Source organism: Zosterops lateralis (assembly GCF_965231275.1).
Source record: "Zosterops lateralis genome assembly, chromosome: 1".
NCBI lineage: Eukaryota > Metazoa > Chordata > Aves > Passeriformes > Zosteropidae > Zosterops > Zosterops lateralis.
Genome location: NC_139762.1, coordinates 99172900 through 99192274, shown reverse-complemented (window position 1 = coordinate 99192274; position 19375 = coordinate 99172900). Strand labels below are relative to the sequence as shown.

Here is a 19375-nt window from a genome sequence, read left to right as displayed (position 1 = left end):
ATTTTTTAATTTGGGGATTAGCTAAATATAACTCAATTAGCAGTTCTTCTTCCTTAGAATAGTTATTATTTTTAAAGTTTGATAGTAGGCTATAGATGAAGAGATATTCTCAGCCTTAAATAATTTACTATCAAATGGCAGCACCCAAGTATCCAAAGGACAAGAACACAACTGTAAATTTCCTGACAATTATTGATTATTTATTGCATTTATCATTTACTCCTTTTGACAAAGATGAGGAAATTACACAACATTTAACAATTTTCCTTTGACTTCACAGGTTCCATTTTCCCCCTGAAGTTCTCAGTGTATTTCTATAGACTTTGACAACATCACTTTCTTAGCAAACTATGTCTCAGGTGGGAAGCTATGTACCATTGAAGATAATTTTGTTTTTTACTAAGTATTTACTTTGTAAATATATTTTTCAAAGTTGAAATCAAGTAATTCTGTTCTGTAAACATTTGGTAACTATACTGCCTCTTTGGCTCAAGGTTCTAGCACTGCAATTATTTTCTGCAGACTGATGTTTCAGGATACAGGCATTTTCTTTTGGAAAAACATTGAAATGTATGTTGTTTCAAACAAACAAACAAATGGAATTGAAGAAGAGCAGGAAGGAAAAATTATTAAGTACAGAATAATAAGCAACAATTTAGACTAGATGGTAGTCTGACTCAAAAAAAGGGATCAACAAAACCTTTGTGCTGGGGAAAAAAGGGAGCTAAGCACTGCTGTCATTACTTCTGACAGTGAGGCTCAAGGTCCCCGTGGTTGCGAGAGCATGCTTCAAAGAGCTGCTGAACAGCACTAGTCAATTTAGTTCCAGCTCTCTGAAACATAGTATTCATCTGGAAGTGTTCATTGTCAGGGCTATTTTGTAGAAAAATAAGACACCTGTTCTGTTCAAATGCTTCTGCTGTAAACCAGTCTTGCGATTTTGGGATCGTTGATTTGAGCTTTGGATACAGCTTCTCATGGCACCCATGGCTGAAGTTGGGAATGCTTAGCCTGTGCCTTAGGAGAGCCTCAGTATTAAATTGCAGCTAAAATGAAGTCACTGAGAAAGCCTGGCTACAGTTTCAAGGAAGATATAACCCTTCGGTGGCTGAAAATATGAAACGTGGAATCTCCAAAATATAACTCTTCTAGCAAGAAGCACTGAAAAGAATAGTACAAGCACAGTGAAACTTTTTCAGTGTTCTCCAGAATATGGGAAACAGATACAATATACTCTTTTGGTAGTGAATCTTATTAATGTCTATGTTAACAATAATATAATCATAGGGATAAGAAGAAAAAAAGCTCAATTCCAATAATCCCCTTTGGAAGCAGTTTGTCCTTTGTTTTAATAGATGACTCCAGAATTGAAAAGACTTTGTAGGACAAGAAAACACTATAACAACATAAAGGAAAGATCCTGACAGTATGATTATTTTTGTCCTTAAGTTATATTTAGTTCCATGATTACCAGCATGTAATTATTATGGTTATGAATACGACTTGTTTATTTCCCATATTGCAATATGATTGCAGTCATGAATGAACTTTCAGTTCAGGGTAGACTCTGTTGCTCTTGTGTGAAGTGGTGGTTTGCTGAGGCATGGAGCTCGTCTAGCTGCTAGCTGGCCTTGCAAAATGAAGTTGCAACCTTCCTCCTCCTCACTGCACTTCTGAGGCTCACCTTTCTCCCTAAACCAAGCTGAATCACTTACTGTGTGGGTTGCTAAGAAGGCAAGAAAAAAGGCAAATTTTATTGAACTAATACCGTGTTATATACCTTACATTTTATCTATTTTTTTAATAGGTACATATGTACTCCATAGATCAATTTGCATTATATTATTTATATAATGCAATTTAGACTATGCTAAACTTGCATTAAAATTATAGGAGTTTGGCACAAAGGCAGCTCTCCAGAGCTCAGGATATGCTTCATTATCAGCAGAATTTTAGCTTTAATTAATATTTATAAAGCAGTTTGGGCATAACAAACTGCAATGCAGTGGCAAATGCACTGATGTCTTTAGGAACTTCTAGCAGAACCTTCCTCCGTAATCAGCAAGCATGTTTCTGGTATGGCCTAGTGACATTTCCAAAAGTCTTCAACAGCTGTGCTGGAAGTGGACAAGAATTGCAGAATCTGTCTGTGCAATCACACATCATATCATGCAGATAGACAGGGATGTAGGAAGCTGGCTCCAAGAGCTGGTTCTGTATAGGCATACTTTGGGCCCACGGTCCAGACTAGAGTCTTGTCAAGAAAAAATAATATTTGATGAAACATGATGGTGACATGAAAAACAGATTTTCTGAGTGCAGACAAAGGATTTGAACATGAATAATTTGTGTTACAATTAGTTAGGATTCATTTCTGCATTTTCTGTCCCAGTTTTCAGTCAAGAAAGTCTTTAACAAGGATGTCTTTAATGAGATTAATTTACTTTAAATATCTTTTTTCCAGTATATCAGAAAGCTGCTTAAATAGTGTGAATCAGACCACTTTAGTTTCACCTTTACAGTCACTCCTTTCACTCACAGAGGCACTGAAAATTGTTCAAGTATCATATATGGCACCTGGATCCTTAACAGAGGCATGAATATTCCCTGGAATATCATGAAATTAATTGGAATTGTGAACTCAATTACAAAAGGATGCATAGTAAAAATGTTCCTACTTCAGAATCCAAAAAGTTCTTCTGATCCTATTGGTAATCCTCTGGTAATATCACTAAAAATAATAAAGGATGACACTTTTATTGTTAATATTATTACAAACCTGAGTGCAAAGGGTTAATGGTAAATTGAAATAAATCAGTTGAAAGTTGATAAACTAATATAATTCTTTTTAAGAAGATTATATTTCAATGAATGTATATTTTTCAGCTGTAAACTTCATGCAGTCATGAGTAGAAGACAGAACACTTCCTAGTGTACTATGATATGGAATCTCTGCAAATGAGTTCTCCTGAGATTTGAGTCATCTTTCATAATTTTTGTCATTTATTTATCACTAATTCATGGAAGCTGTCTAGGACAACAGCATGGAAGTTGTGCTGTTAAGGATGGGAGGTAGGAAAGATTCCACTGGCACTTTTTAAAAACACTATCTGAGGGATGGGAACATTATAAAACATGATTTTGTGCCTTTAGAGCACCTAAGGGAAAGTCATTTAAGCAGCTGATAATGACCAAAATCGGCAGTCTAGTAGTCAATTGGACAAAAACATGCTCCTCTCCCTCCCCCATCCTGCTGTGTCTTTCAGAAAGATGAAAAGTACTGCTGTGACTGGACTTTATTCTTTTGGATACTGGGAACATGAGTAAAAAGAGGCCATAAAGAAAAAAATTAGAACTTTGCAGGTATTAAAACAGTGGTAATTACAGGACTGAAAATAGTGACATTTTTTAGCTGCCCAGAAGAGTTTCTGTTTTTCTCTGCCAAGTATTGTACCTCTCATAAGAATAAAGGTGATTATTTTTTTTTTGCTGTAAGACCCTGACTGTGCCCTCTCCCTCAGCAGCTCTGGGCCTAATTGCCCACAATGATTACACCTGACAACCAGCAGGAAATCTGTCAACTCTTCCGGAGCTTGGTGCTGGAGTGGGAGAAAGATGGGTCATGTTGCTCTTGAGAAGGCAACAAAAATAATGACCTCTCCTTCAAGCCCAGTCTAAAACTGTTTTGGCGCTTGCTTTCTTGTCTGATTGAAAGAAATCCAAGGGGAAATTGAGTTACAAAGTCTAGTTCATGGCTAGAAAAGTTGGGGCTCTCTGACTGAGGCAGCCTTTAGGAACAAAACAAGTTCCTCAAAATAACATTTTTCATCCATTTTAGTAGAAAAATCCCCTCCTGTCTGATTCAGCTCACAGAAGTCTGGAATACATTATCACCAATACTGAAGAATTTAAGTCTTTGTACAGAGTAAACCCATCTTAATCTTAAAAATTTCTTGTAGTGACAGCCCCATGATGAACCACCTTGCCCTCATCAGTCATCAATCTCTACCACAGCTGAAATCCCCTGGAGTACTGAAAATATCAGTCCTGACAGAGGAAATTGTAAGAAGGAGAGAGAAGCTGGATGGTATGTTGAAAACCGATCCCAAAGGATTGGTAGCAACATTATTTTGAGGCTGGTGCCCTTAAAACAAAATGTACTTCATTCAGATTACCCTTCAGGAGAAGGTCCAAAACTTGCTTTTGCCGAAACATTTTAGCTTCATCAGGTGTAGGCTAGCAGAGAAAGAAGAAAATGTTTGTGTCTGTTTGGAGTGAAGGAGAAAAGTCGAGATTTAAGATATTATTAAATGATACTGTTACGGGCTACACAAAGCTCAATGAAAATTTTCTTTGAGGATTTGAATTGCTTTTTTTATCTTTATAGAAGTAAACATCATTATAACCTTCTCAAAAACCCCCAAGACCAAAAAATGATTGCAGATAGTAGTGTTTTATTTTGCATTGCAGTGTTAGGATGGGTTTTCTGTCATAGGGTAAAAGCTTCTTCCACCAGCTTCCCAATGTCATTACATTTGTTCCATAAGGCATACGGAAACATAAAAAAATCCCCAAAACTGATGCAATAATATTTGGGTGGATTTGAAATACGATTATTGAATAATTGTATACATATGATTATTTAATCATATTTAATCATATAAATATGATTTTTGATAATGATCATACAAGTTGCTTCAGCAAGAATTAGTGAAGACATTGTCTTGATGGTATCAGCAGGAGGTCTGCTGCTGGCAGACCAGAATCAAACACACTGGGCTCCCTTCAGCCTTACCCTCATTATGTCAGTGACCTAAAGAGCAGAGTGTGATTGAGTCCAGCCTCAAAGCTGCTCTACCTCTAAAGATGTGTATTTCTGCAGGCATGCTATGTCTTCCAAAAAAGGAAAAACAACCCAAAAAACAAACCAAAAGACCAAAAAAAGTGGGAGCTTAAAAAAAACCCCATTCTCTTTCCCATTCTTCCATTCTGATATTAATCTATACGTATGAAGATTCCAAATAAGTCTCTCTGACAGTGAGTAATACCACAGAGAATAGCAAAGCCAAGTGAGATTGACAAGACTAGAAATTATGACTTCTGTTATAATATCCCCTGCAGAATGGTAACATTTTTATGACAGCCTTCATCGTAATTTATGTTATAAAAATGTTATAAAAGACATTTCCACCTTTTTTTTTTTTTTTTTTTTTTTTTTTTTTTTTTTTTTTTTTGGTAAAGATTCTTTACTGCTTTCGTGAAAGAATGTGAATTATTTCCATGGAATGTTTCTAAATTAAATGCAATTTTTGATGTCTTTTATTCTTGCAGGGAAAAAAAATGTCACCACCTTGTTAACGCCAAACATGAGAGGGAGGAATTTAGAAATTTTAACAGAAAATATGGATTTGTAAATGGAGAGCAGAGAGGGTGTCAGTTTTTAAAGACAAAAAAGTCTTAAGTTGAAAGATCAATGGGCTGACATTTTGAAAATAAAGATTATTTTCATATAGAGTCCATCTAGTGAAAAAAAATAGAAAAGAGACAGTTTCCAGAAGAGTATTAGCCATGCTGAAAAAAATTTTAAAACCTCAATTATTAATTTTTTTCTGGTTTCAGTCAAAACTAGTGTGAAAGGAAGGTTTCCTGCGTTGCACAAACATGGCAAAAATTGAAGGAGGCAAATGTGTCAGTAATGGAGAATCCTCACATTTCTGTTTTGAGGCAGATTTACAGGTAATAAAAAGAAAAGAATATTAGTAGCAGAGTATTTACTTGAGAAAAATTCTGTTCCCCAGAAATTAGTTGAAATAATATAAATTTGAGTATTTATTTTTGTCCTTTATTCTACCTTTTTCTGACACTAATAAAATTGTTTATAGAAATAAACAGCTTATCCTTACCAAAAAAAAAAAAAAAAAAAAAAAAAAAAAAAAAAGAAAAGGAGAAAAAAATTTTTTTTGGCATTTTTTAATTTTACAGGTTTTTCTTTTGATTTCAGTGGTGGGGGATAAAAAAGGTATTTTTATCTTTATATTTTTAATAAATAGATTGTAACATTTTTTACCAACTGAAAGAGTAGCCAAGTCGTAATTTCTATGGGTTTATGATTTTTTTTTCATACCTGCCAATGTATTTAGTTCACATTTTTCATAACTGTGATCATCTCTGTTGCATTTTTACAATCAAAGGCCTTGATGCCTCTATCAGCTGAAATATCCACACACAGAAATTACCAAATGATAGTGGTAGTTGGCTTGTGTGGTCCTTATTTCTCTTCTAGTGCCTCAGTGTTTTTCTTGGTCACATTGTCTTTCCAAGCTAACTGAGGAATAATTCCTGATTAATCCAGCTTGGGCTACTTTGAATTCCCACTTTTGCAAATGAATGGTGGATGTGTAAGTGCCTAGTTACAAAAAACTTTCCAGTCTCCATCCCCAGTCCAAACATGGGGTAGGTACAGTGTCTCTGTGCATTTTGTCACGGATGAAGACAGTTTGGAGGCTACCTCATCTTCACAGATACCGAAATAAAAAAGCAGGAGAAATAGAGTGAATTTAGAAAAATGTACTCTTTCTCCCCAAATCCCTTCAGGAAAGAATAAAATGTCTTGATAATTTCCATGTTTAAAGTAATTTGGAGGTTTTTTTCAGTGAAGCATTTTTCTGCATTTGAACTCTCTCAGGCAAGTATTTACAGGTCCAAAAGATTATATAATTTTCTGGTGGCTGAAGTGCTCATTCAGCATTTTGGAGGTCTGAATATTGGTCCTTGCTTCAGCTGTTTCATATTAATCCATGTCCATAAGCAATAGAAAAAGTCTTGGATGATGACCAAAGATGATTGCAAAAGCAATTTGGAATTTGATATTTGATGGGGAAAACCTCTTTCCAGGTTTCACCAGGCTGGCTTATCTGTCTTCTGCAGCCTTCCTAAGGTGAAAGTTCTGTGCTGATTGGAAACAGAAACTTTTTAGAAATCCTTACAGACTTTGTGGGGCAAGAAAACTCTTTTTCTACTTATCTATATTTGCTCTTTTCACTATAGCTGCATGTTATCATGTACAAAATGTGTTATAGCAATGTCAGCTTTGTTGACAGGCTAATATCCCCCTTTTTCTAAAATTCATTTGGCCTGATGATCCTCTGTTTCACAAATTATAACACCTTTCATACCTACATGATGAGGGTTAGAATGATGACAAGGGCTTTTGTGAGAGAAGAAATTGAGTTTAATAGTGTACCTTAGATAAAATGTGGCCCTGGTAGAATGGCTGGAGAACATTCACTGTAGTGAAATGTAGTTGGGACAGGCATGTCAAAAAATATGTTTTTCAAGAGTATATCATGCTTTGCCTTTCCAAAGACTGGGCAGCAGAAATTAGCAGAGACATATAATTTCACAGACATCAATGAAATCCTGGCTTAAATGAACCTACAGCCTGCATGGGTACCTGGTTCACAATTCAGCATTGTATTTTTTGGCATTTTTCCCTTGGTCTTGGAACTGTGGCACCGCAGCAATTTACATGCTGAAAAAAATATAATTGACATTATTTTAAGAAAGACTACATGTTTTCTCCTACATATTCCTTTCACATTTTTGAACTTTGTTTTTGCACACAGAAGGGTTCAACTTCATCACAAATGCAGAGGCTGATGGACACATATATCAAATTGTCACTGCTAACCTTACAAATGAGCTCTCAGGAGTGCTGCAGTGTTGGGTCTTTAACTCTGTCCTATGCATTTCTATTCATGCTCAGCTCAGGCTGACACATACCTGTCTCTGTGACTTAAAGATAAGGGAATCACCACTCAGGACTATGCAAAGGCACAGTAATCTGCCTTTTCTGGTGTGTGTTTACTGATATATTGGGTGCTGGTCTTCATGCTGGTGTGTGCATTTCCTGTGTTTAGTCCTAGAGGAAGACAAAGATTAGAAAGAATTTACCAAGGTTATTAAATTCTGGTGCAGATGGACAGCACTATCCTTAAGGTAATAGCTGCTTCTGATTAAAAGAGGCCTCCTGGATATGTTAGGTATCAAAATGCTGAGGTGCATCCTTTCCACATTTTGCTTTGAAATGAATGCTATTTTCTGATGAGGTTGCTTTAGCTCCCAGATGAGATTTAAATTTGAATCCCTGTAGACACTTTGATGAATATTTAACATCCATGGGTTTTAGTGTGGTGACTTGCATACTAAAGGGAAGAACATTTTTTGAGTAATTGAAAATTTATTGCCTGAAATATCTTAACGTAAGTTAAAATATTAAAAAAGTGATGTACAGATATGTTGTCTCTAAACTGTTCCAAAAATAAACATCTTTCCACTTATCTCACTTCCTTCACTGAAGTTCCTGAAAATCTATTTGAGAGGGCTGTGCAAAACATAATCAACTATGTGTTTAGAATATATTCAGTTTGTACTGAGTGCAAGGTTTAAAGATGAAAAAATCCCTATAGATTTTATTTTCTTTAGTCCTTTTTAGTACCTCCATTTGTGTAACTATTCCAAATGAAAACATTAACTTTTATTTAGAGAAAATTTAGTACATCCATTTGGAAAGTTACTATAATGTACCTGTGCTACAAATGTTCAGGCATATAAATATTCCTCTTTCATTTGTCCTTTTCCTTAAGTATAAATTTGCTCTGTTATACCTGAAAGACAAATAGAAATGGAAGTACTGATTAGGCAATTATGTCCACAATAGCAAACACATCAGGGCCATTTTGTATTTAATATTCAGAGTTAATATAGCAAAAATCCTGATTTATATTGTATAGATTCATTATAAGGCAGGAGTGAAAATGCACAGAATTATCTCCCATTCCAGCTTGTGAGACTTTTGTTGAGTCTGTCTACTAACCAAAGAAGTCATCATGGGTCTTGCGGTGCAATCCCTTTTAGTACCATAAATCCTGATATTTACACCACAGAAGAGAGACGTTTTGAGGAATGGAAGAAATGAGAGTGTATCTACTTCCTTCAAGAACTCATCTTTGCTAGCAAAATGATTTCTGAAACTTCCACCCACATCTTCTAATATGGTATGCTGTACATTAGATTCACTGAGCTGGGATAGAAAAAAAGCCTGCATGGATACCTCAATTTAGAAACTAAAACCTCACATCCAAATGTGAGTAATAAATTAATGATGTGCATTCAATAAATATATACATTTGTAATTAATATAGTGTACAAGCAATTAGAATATATAGTAGAATATATCGTTATAAGGATTTGATTCACAGATATATTCAACTTTAATTAGAGCTGTCTGATCCCAGAAAATTCTATTCAGAGTAATTCAACTCTGCTTTTAGTCATTCTGACTAGATCTGGTAATGTCTGCCCCAAAAGTATGGCTAAAATTCTTAGGTCCAAATGTTGAAGATCTGATGGAATGCATAACTTCATTCAGAATATCAGGCAAGCTGAATTCAGTTCTACTGAAATTGGTGACTTACACCAACTTGGCGAATTTGACTTAATGTTTCTGCAATGACTGGAAAATGTTAGGAAAAACTTCTGGCTGCAGATGAAAATCCCAACAAAGTCTGTTCTGGTCACCGTGTAATGCATTCACTGGCAAATGTTTTCCAATGTTGTTCTTTCTTTGCAGTGTGATCTCAAAGCAGGAGACACAACACTTGTCATCCTCTGAGCCTAACTGTGGAAAGATACTTAAGGCTTTTCTTTCTTTGGTTTCTTTATGGGCTCCTCTGATTCTCTTTAGATGGAACAAATTAGGTGTTTTTTCCCTCCTCCTTAATAAAGAAGGAATTCAAACAATTTTTCGTCATAGCTAAATCCCTGCTGTCTTAAGGACCTGGTGAAATATCTTTAGCATTATTTGTCATTTCTGATACAAGACAAGAAGCAATAATGTCATATATTATTGATATAGATCTCTCTCATGACGGAGCTGCTTTCTGCTTCCTCCCTCAGGTGAATTTTCCAAAGTTCCTTCTCTCTCCACAGCACAGTGCCCATTTCTCAGAGATGTTTTCAAAGAGACATTTTAAAACAATATTTATGTGAAGTCAGTGTTTCAAGTTTCCTCTTAGTTCTAAAGCTTCCCTTCCCCCCCGCCCCTCCCCTTCAAGTATAATATTTCACTCTGTTTTTTTCTTCTCCTTTTTGTTCTGAAAATATATTTTCTATGCACAAACATCACAGTCTTAGTCTTGTTATTTTATGCTTTTATAAATTATCTCATCAGCAGTGTTTTTCTCTTATGCTTTTTTTTTTATCCTCTGCAACCTTTCTACAGCACTGTTGCCTTATTAATAAAACCAAAAGTCATCTATGAATTAATTACTTTGATTCTAACAACCCAGAGGGTGACCTTGTATTTATTTAATCATTTTCAAATATGAGTCACAAGGGTCAGATGTCATTATGGAGGCATGTTCAAGAGGCATGAAGTGCTCTGTTGATACAATGTCCAAGCTTATGAAAATGTCACTTCTCAGATATTTATAACTCAAAGTACAAATAGTTTTGGAATGTTTTACTGTTGTGGATGAAAGCTCTTGAAACAAAATGAGACACGACTAACCTTTTAACATGTATCTATCATCCACAGTGCAAGGTGCAACCTTACTTATGCATTCTGTAATCTTTCCATTCCTCCTTTCCCACTTCTTCTTCAAGGTCTACAATGGCAGTGGCAACAGAATCTTAGGACATTGAACAAACCAGAAAAGAATAGGATAGATGTTGTCTTGTCCCACTCCTTTTTGTCAAAATATTGTGACTGGGACGGAATATCAAATGGAAACTCAGCCTTGATCACCTCATTACTGCAAAGAGAATCCTCCTTGCATGGTCTACATAAATAGACAGTTCCCAAGCAGGATATGCATTGCAACATGAAAAACTATTTAGTAGAATAATCTGAAGGTCTCTGTTTTCTTCAAAACATGGAGCAAAGCCCACCTCATCCTCAATCTCTAACTTTCTAAACTTTAAACTGCAAAACTCCCACTCATCACTCTCTGCCAAAGGATAACTGACCAAGAACTTCTGGAGTCACTGGAAGGACTGTCTCTGACTTGAGTATTCAAGATCAAGATTGTCTTAATATAATTTAAGACCAGTATTTTTGAAAATGGCACTACTAACAAACCCAAGATTTCTAGCAATCCCTATAAATGTCAGGAGGCACTGACAAGTAGCAACACAGGAAACACTGCATATGGGTCATTTTATTCCTACAATTGTAATGAAAATAAAAACTTTCAACTTTCTTTTTATTGTAGTGAAAATTAAACAGAAACTTCTGCATTGCACTCTGGTGCATGAAGGACAAAGGAGGCTAAGAGGGCTGATCTTCAGAGAGTCAGGGAAGTACAGCAGAAGCCAGCTGGATAAAATGGGAACTAGTTCAGAGCTCAGATGGAGTATGAACTGTATAGAAGGTGGAAGCAGGGAGAGGAATTTATTGACAGTGCTTAAATGTACAGGGGTGAAGTTAGGAAAGCTAAAGTTCATCTGGAATTGAACGTAGCAGGGATGTGAAGTACAATAAAGAAATGTTTCTGTGGGTGCATTGCCAACAAAAGTAATACCAAAGAAAATGACCCCATTACTTGGTCAGGAAGAGGGCCTAAGGACATAAGTCATAGAGAAGACTGGGTTAGTCAGTGGGGTTTTTGTCTCAGTTTTTTCCTAATCTGATCTGTCCTCAGATATCTAAAGTCTTTGCAGAAAAAGATCTGGATGACATGGCTGTAAAGTGGATCATGAGTAAGGAGGGTGTCTCTGTACCAAAAAAAGACTAGTTGCATCTTGGGATCTATTACCAAAATTGTATTCATGAGACTACGGGGGAGTAACTGAGTTCTTCTCAGGTTGCTGACTATTTATGAGTTACCAAAAGCAGGGGACTGTTGCAAAGCAGTCTTTGAGAAACCTCACCATGTTTCACAAAAGCAGACACCCTTTTAAAATACTCGAGAGGTCTGGAAAAGCTCTTTGCCAATAACTGCTAGATTCAAGGCTTCATAACAAGTTAGCTGTTAAGAGAGAAGTGATGTCCTTCCTTACAAAATAGCCTTGTGTTTGCTAAAAGTCAAGAGCAACGTTTTTGTCTTCAGGTGGAACCTCCTCTGTTGATTCCACTCAACAGTGACAAACAGTGGAAAAAAAGAGTAAAAATTGGGTTTTCTTTACCTAGGGAAACTGCAACTTTAATTCTCTCTTTCACAGGGAGAAAATAACCTCCAACATTTAAGTAACTATATGATCCTTAAAAATATTTACTTCTATGTTTTTGTAAGCATTCTGATTTATTTTGAACTGGTTCTGAGTGCAGGATGTCTTTGGGCAATCTGTCTCTTACAGAAAAGGCATTGCTAGGCATCTTATCTGACCTACTGATATGCTCTTTTCTTATTTTCCTCTTGTCAGTGAGTGCATTTCTCTTCTGCAAACTCACCTTTTATACCTTTTGTTATGATGATTGATACATTGAATTTAAAAACAAAGATACTCACTCAGAACCTGCTGCAATCTTAGGTGGTAATTTCCACTGATATGCTGCAACTGAGTCCAAACCCTTCAGTATGAAATAATATTTTTAAGAGCAAAGCCTAAGGCCTTATTGAGATCACTTCTTGCTCTTGCTTAAAATGTTGAATGATCTATCTCATAAAAATGTGAAGCATTTCACTGAGAGGTCCTAAATATCTCTTATAAATTTTATTTGAAAGATAAGATGATAAAACAGTGGAGCATAGAAGAAATCTTCTCCCTGTTCACCTTGCTAACATGAACACGTGGGCTGCATTTCACCCCTCATATCTGTCTGCAGACCAGGACCATGTACTTGGTGGTGCAGTCTTTGCCAGTGTAATGGATGGGGCTAAATTTGACACTGTAATGAGTTTCACTTGTGTTTTCAGTATAGCGTTGACATAGTTTGGTCTTTCCCAGCAAAGTATTGATGTATTTTGGTCTTTTCCCAGGAAAATAGAATATAAACCCCCATGCTTCAATACTTCCACCTGCAATTGTGCCATCTGTCTCGAAAAAGCAAACACAACCTAAACAAAAATCCTGTAGTACAGTTTCTCAGACATTTATGTTACAAAAAACCTTCAAAATTTGATCTTTTGATTAGCACAGAAGGCGGTTTTATTCTTGCATTTGTGAGGAGACCTCTTTTCTTAAGACTTCCTCTGCTTTCACATAGTTTTATTCCATGATTTTTAACAGAAAAATAAACCTGATCCTAAAAACCAATTTATTTCTCCCCCTGCCTTTTACACAAAAGAAGGCAGGAACTATGTTCCTTGTGATTGCTTTGTAATTGTTTTCATGATAGGTGCTTTTGAGTGAGTCATTTCCACCCAAGTCTCCTGCGCAAAACTTTTCAAGTCAAACAAAATAAAAATGGATACAGATACACATTTCAAAACACGTCTGTAATTTCAAGTCTGCTCAGTCTTACCAAGTGCAAATTCCCACACAGTGCTCCTTCCGTGGCTGAATGGGCACCATACCCACATATCAGCCCCAATTCACCCTCTGTACTCAGGGTAGTTTTGGTGAGAATGCACACTGTAGGCAGTACTTGGAGTATCAGAGGGAGTATCTGTATCCAGAGGGAATTTCAGCACCATGGGTGGCATGTTCCCAGTGTGCAGGACTGTCATCATATGGGTCACCTGTAAAGCTGCACAGAGAGATAAAAGCCTTTTCTCCATCTGAGAGAAGAAGGACGATGCCTAGGGGTCTCTATTGTGAGTGGGACTTTAAAACCAAGTTTAAAAATCAGCCATGCAGGAAAGCACCTAGTCTAATGAGAGGCAGGAAAGGGCCTTCTGAGTGAGAGAAGAGAGGTTAGATCAGCTTTTTGAGAAGACTACTCTTGCCCTTTACTTCTTGTTCAGTTTGAAGGAATGCTGCAGAGTAGTGACAGTGTAGTACTTGTAGCACATGCCTGTGACTTGGGAGATCAGATTTGAAATCTCACCACTGAATGACTGAGAGCCATGTGGCACAGTCTGCTCCATTTATTAACCAGTTTGCCCCTCCTCATTGGCACAGAAGTCTGGAGAAGAGCATCTGAAGTCAGTTCATCACATTGTTTCTTCCACCGCTTCCTGCTCAAGGAGAGGACTCCTGACACTGTTCTGCTCCACTCTTCTCCTCCCACAGGAGACAGCCCTGCACCAACTTCTCCAATGTAAGTCCTTCCCATTAGACACAGTTCTTCATGAATCCTCCCACTGGGTGCAGCTCTTCAGGAACAAAGTTCTTTAGTGTGGGTCCCCCATGGGGCCACATGTCCTGCCAGCAGCCTGCTCCAGCATGGGCTTTCCATGGGGTCACAGCCTTCTTCAAGCATCCACTTGCTCTGGTGGATCATTATCATAAATTTTACAATTATATCCAATTATTTCAGTTCTGCCTGTTTTGTATTAAATTATTAATATTGAAGCTTTCTAGTTAGGCTGTTTTTTTTCAATTTTTGAGTTGATTATTTTTAAAGCTGAAGGTCTCATTCCCACGTTTCAAGGAAGATACAGTACAATTTTGTCAAAAGTTAAAGAAGGATGAGGGAAAAGAGTGAATCTCAAAATTGCAAGCACAATTATTTCTTGTTTCTGTATTTTTAAAACTACTTTTCCTGAGCATGAAAAGGCCAAGAACATTCAAAAGAAATAAAATACATACTTTTAAGAATATATATATTTGTCTTTGATAACTAAATGAGATTTGTGTTTGGTAGATCCAAGTCACCATGCAACACTCCAGCAGTATACAGTGTAGTTAAAAAGTGGAATTTAGAGAAAGGCTTTGACAGTGGTGATTATGTTTATCCTTCCACTGATGAGAAATCTGTGTCAGAGGAGAGTGGAGAGCATTGTGTGAGGAAAGCTACCTTTTGAGTCCATGTTTTTAGTAATCTTCCTCAATTCAATACCAGTGTTTTCTTCTAGCCTACATTGGAAGGCATCGATTTGCTTGCTTTTAGTAAGCTGAAGAAAAATATATGAAATAACACAGATTATCTGTAGAGTGAATACTGGAATTTAGCTGAATCTTTATCCAGTTTTCTTCTGGAAATTACATTTGTGCAGCCGCATGTTTTTATGGTTCTATTTTCTCCCTTTGGACCCATTTACTGCCTTACTGTTTCTCAAGTTATAAGGCTGGGTAGCTCACAGAGTGAATCAGCTACCAGAATGTTTGAAAGTCACACTCAGATCCTATTCCTGCTGTGCAAATTCTACTATTGAACAATTGCTGTGTGTGTCTTACATTTAACTCCATTCTTTGGTTTGCTTGAAGTAGTACAGAATAGCATAGCAAGAAATCTGCTGAAGTGCACTTACAACTTTTCTTCAGTTAATTACAAATCATTACTTGCAAAATTCTTAAAAGATATGTGAAGAAATGAATGTTTTTATTACTAAGAATAAGAGATCAATGATTTTTCCCAATAAATATTTTCACTGCCCTTTTATGGTGTCTGCATCTCTCTCTACTGCAGGATACTCAGCCCACTATAGCCACAATATTTTTAAAAACACAAACCAGCTAGAATCATAATTTTTTCATCACCATGGGTACTTTCAACTCCAGTAATAGAATCATAGAACCATTCAGGTTGGAGAAGACCTCTGAGATCATTGATTCCAGCCATTAAGCTAACATGCTCTTGTGATTTAAGCTGAGCTGGAAACTAAGCACCATGCAGCTGCTTGTTCTCTCTCCATGCCTGTCCCTGTGGAATGGGGAAGAGAATCAAAACTCAGACTTGTAGGTTGAGATAAAAGTGTTAGCGTTGAAACACAATCACAGAATGATTATATGCAGGTGCTTTTGTGGAAGACCTCTGGGAATCAGGGGTACAGGGTACAGACCCAAATCTGACTCCAACATGGATTCGAGATGGACATATTTTTATACCCTTTCGTTATATAACTATATAATATTAATTATTAAACTCATATTATTCTACTGTATATCCAAGCATGAATTCTTGTAGTTTTCATCAGACCCCCAAACATTGCTTCTCATGATTCTTAAACAATAATCATATTCAATTACCAAACAATCATTACATTTAACAATCATATCATTTATCGTATGATGATTATGTAGGTGCAGTTTCACATGATGTAGTAAAGACAAAGCCTAACCTTTCATTCTTAGGGCCTGCATAGTTTTGGTTCCCTTTCCTAGGCCTATCCAGGCCCAACCTTTCTTTCCACCTCCCCTGAATCTATTGTATACAGTTCCCATGATTTTTAGAAGCATTTTAACTCTATGCTATCAAAAGCATCTTAAGATTTGAAAACAATTTAAAATACAATAATAGTAATAGCAAATAATGATCATAAAAAGGGAAAGAAAAAATCCCATAAGACCCAAACAAAAAAGTGATGCATGATACAATTGTTCACACCCTGAACAATGTCAGACCTTGTTCCCAAATTCAGATCTGCCCACTCTTACAAGGAAGTCCCCCATTTTATACACTGGGCATGATGTTCTGTGGTGTGAAATATCCCTGAGGGCAGTTTGGGTCACCTGTCCTGGCTCTGTGCCCTCTGTTTCTTTTCTGTGCCTCCTCACAGGCAGAGCAAGAGACACACACACATGTAAGTCCTTGACTAGGGGTAAACAAAATGTAGCAAACCCCCAAACATCAGCTTGTTATCAACAACATTCTCATTCTGAATCCAAAACACAGCTCTCTAAGAGCTACTGAGAAGAAATTAACTCTATTGCAGCTGAACCCAGCACACACACCTTATTAAAAGCAAATAGAAACAGAAAAAATGCTCTTTACAACTACTGTTGTTCAGCTGCCACTGGACATATAGTTTTGTAGGTAAACTGTCCATAAAAGCACGTCTGTCTACTGAGTCTTTGATTTCTGCTGCGAATGACAGTAACACTGCCAATTAGCAGCAGCACTGACAACAGCTTGTTTGTTAGCAAGCTGCTTTGACACCACCCATCTCTATTTCACACCGGTCACTGAATAACTGCTTTATTCTAGGGAGTCTCAGTCATTATTGATATGCAGAAACTTCAAACCTATACATGAATGCTCTTTCCTAAGTTACTGAATTCTCCAAAATTAAGTTTGAGGAGGATCATAGAGTTGTGAAATAGAAAACCTATGTTTCAACCTATGTTTGAATGAAAATTAAAAACAGTTGAAGTCAAGGGGAAGAGTATATCCATTTGCTGTTAAAATACCAGGTGAGGCATCTGCATTCAAAATGCTGCAAAAGAAAGTTCAATGCTTCTCACTGTCTCTTAATAGGAAAAGTTATAGAGATAGGAACTGTTCTTCAAAAGCACCTGCTTGTATTTGAAGCATAGTATATGGAAATGTATTCTTCTGAAAAAATGCCTTACTTTTCACTCTTAAGATGGAGGCTGGCAGAGTGGCTGTCCAAAAAGAGAGAAGACAAAAGCTTTTACTGTTCTAACTGAATCTGGGTTTCACTCATTTTTTTATGAGTGGCAGAAACTAGTAAACTTTAGAATATTTTCATGTGGATGCCTTCACTGTATTGGAAATAAACCGGTTTACTTAGTCCTTTCACTGAACTGTTTGACATTTTGCTTGAATATGGAACCAAGCAGAAAAAGAATCACATCTCATTCTTACAACTCACAGCATGTAGCATTTGCTCATCCAGAGGTAATTGCTGTCAGCTTGACAAATCACTAGGTGTTAAGATTTCCCACTAGTCTTTTAAATTACTATAGATAAAATGTACAAGAATGTCATCCTGCAGTTCTGAGCACTTGAAAACCCCACTGCTAGTGACACAATTCTACATCCTAGAGGGTGGATATGACTGATGACTCAGTTCCCTTCTCTCCTTCCAGACCACAGGGGCAAACCTTTCTGGACATGGAGAGAAAATGCTTTTAAATAACACCCCTCACAACCCTGCAATGACTTCAGAAGACTTTTGCTATTTCTGTTGTTTTGGGACCATCTATCTGGCTCTTGCTGTAGTCTTAATACTTAATACCTCCCATACTTGGTATCACATCTGGATGTGGATATAATCTTCCTGCATCCTGGCCTGAATTCTCCAGAGTGCAAGTTCTCAACAATGGAAAATATCTAAGTTTGCAGTGAGGGTGTTTGCATGAAGTTCTGCAATACTTTGCAGTCAAGAAGTTAGTGTGGATGCACCTTAGATTTGTGGGAATACAATATTTTTATTTCTTAATTGGCTCAAAGCAAATCTTACCAAAACACTCTTTAAAACTAAGAGAATTTAAATAGAAGGGCTGGAATTTTAAGGGGATTTTCAATGAGACGACAATCGAAAAAAAGGATGACACATTATCTTCCTACAAATACCAAGGGACCATGGAAGTTGTATGGAAGAAGGAATACCTGAATGTGTGTTTCCCCCATTATTAACTTTGATTAATATAATAAACATGATTTTTTTACCTTTCCACTTGAATACCCTATGTTCTGCATTATAACGGTTACTTCAAATATTTCCTCTTCTGCCTACTAATAATTTCTTCCTTTAAAATGAGCTTACCTCAAGGGTTTCAAACTGTTACACCATCCATATCCATTCTTAAAAAAATATATTAATATATTTTGAGTGTCCAAATCCATTTTGTGTCAGATGTTTTGCCAATGTTTGCCAAAATTTTGTTTAAATTCACAGCTAGTTTTAACTACCTTGAGATAAATAGTTCTCTGGTTGTTAAAAAAGTGTCTTCCACAGTTTCAGCATTGTAACTTTTACAATTAATTAATACTTATTATTGATCTATAGCTTTTTTAAACAGCAAAATAATTACCGGTCAATTTAGTTCCAGATTGTTGTAATAAATTAATTTATATGCATTATTTTTCAAATATAATACCATTTCATTCACTCAAAAATGTTTCAGAAATGATGCACATATATATATAATTGTATATCCATTCAGAAGTAGGACTAATGTCCTTAAGACTCTAGGTGTAGAGTTATCTAACTGTGCAACCCTGGGAGGCTTTCATGTTTGCAAGGCACCTGAGTCATCTGGAGCATATAAAAATCTGAAATAGTATCAAAATTTCATTTCCTTCCTCCAAGATCTCTCTTACTCTTGTGACACCTTCATTTGCTGTAGGTCTAGTCACCTCTGTCTCCTTTGTTCCGATGTATCATTTTTGTTATCATTATCTCTGACTGCTTTACTTCTTTGTAGTTAGTGACTTCCTTCTTCAAGATACTTACTCAAGAAAAGTTTATACAGTTCCATGGATAGAGTACATTGTGGAGAATAAGGAGAGAAGGGACAATACTGTGGTAGAGGAGGTTTTGTACCTGTCTGTATGTGTATTATCAAGCCAGGAGCTGCTGGG

General features: G+C 36.5%; 1 protein-coding gene across 8 annotated transcripts in view; it reads left to right on the top strand.

Moving 5' to 3' along the window:
- LOC310910580 (uncharacterized protein) overlaps nucleotides 1-19375 on the top strand; it is a 63764-nt gene that overhangs the window by 23087 nt on the left and 21302 nt on the right. For 5 of the 8 annotated variants that reach the window (XR_014590376.1, XR_014590377.1, XR_014590378.1 and 2 more), the window contains exon 2: nucleotides 14065-14203. The exons of 1 other annotated variant lie outside the window; for it this stretch is intronic. Coding sequence is in view for 2 of the 7 variants with exons in the window: in XM_083863402.1 (XP_083719528.1) it covers nucleotides 14065-14203 (139 nt within the window). In the remaining 5 variants the exon portion in view is untranslated. Of the gene's footprint in view, nucleotides 1-280; nucleotides 613-3959; nucleotides 4579-14064; nucleotides 14204-19375 lie in introns of those variants that run through there. 2 more of the 8 variants (XR_014590380.1, XR_014590381.1) reach the window with 2 other exon arrangements.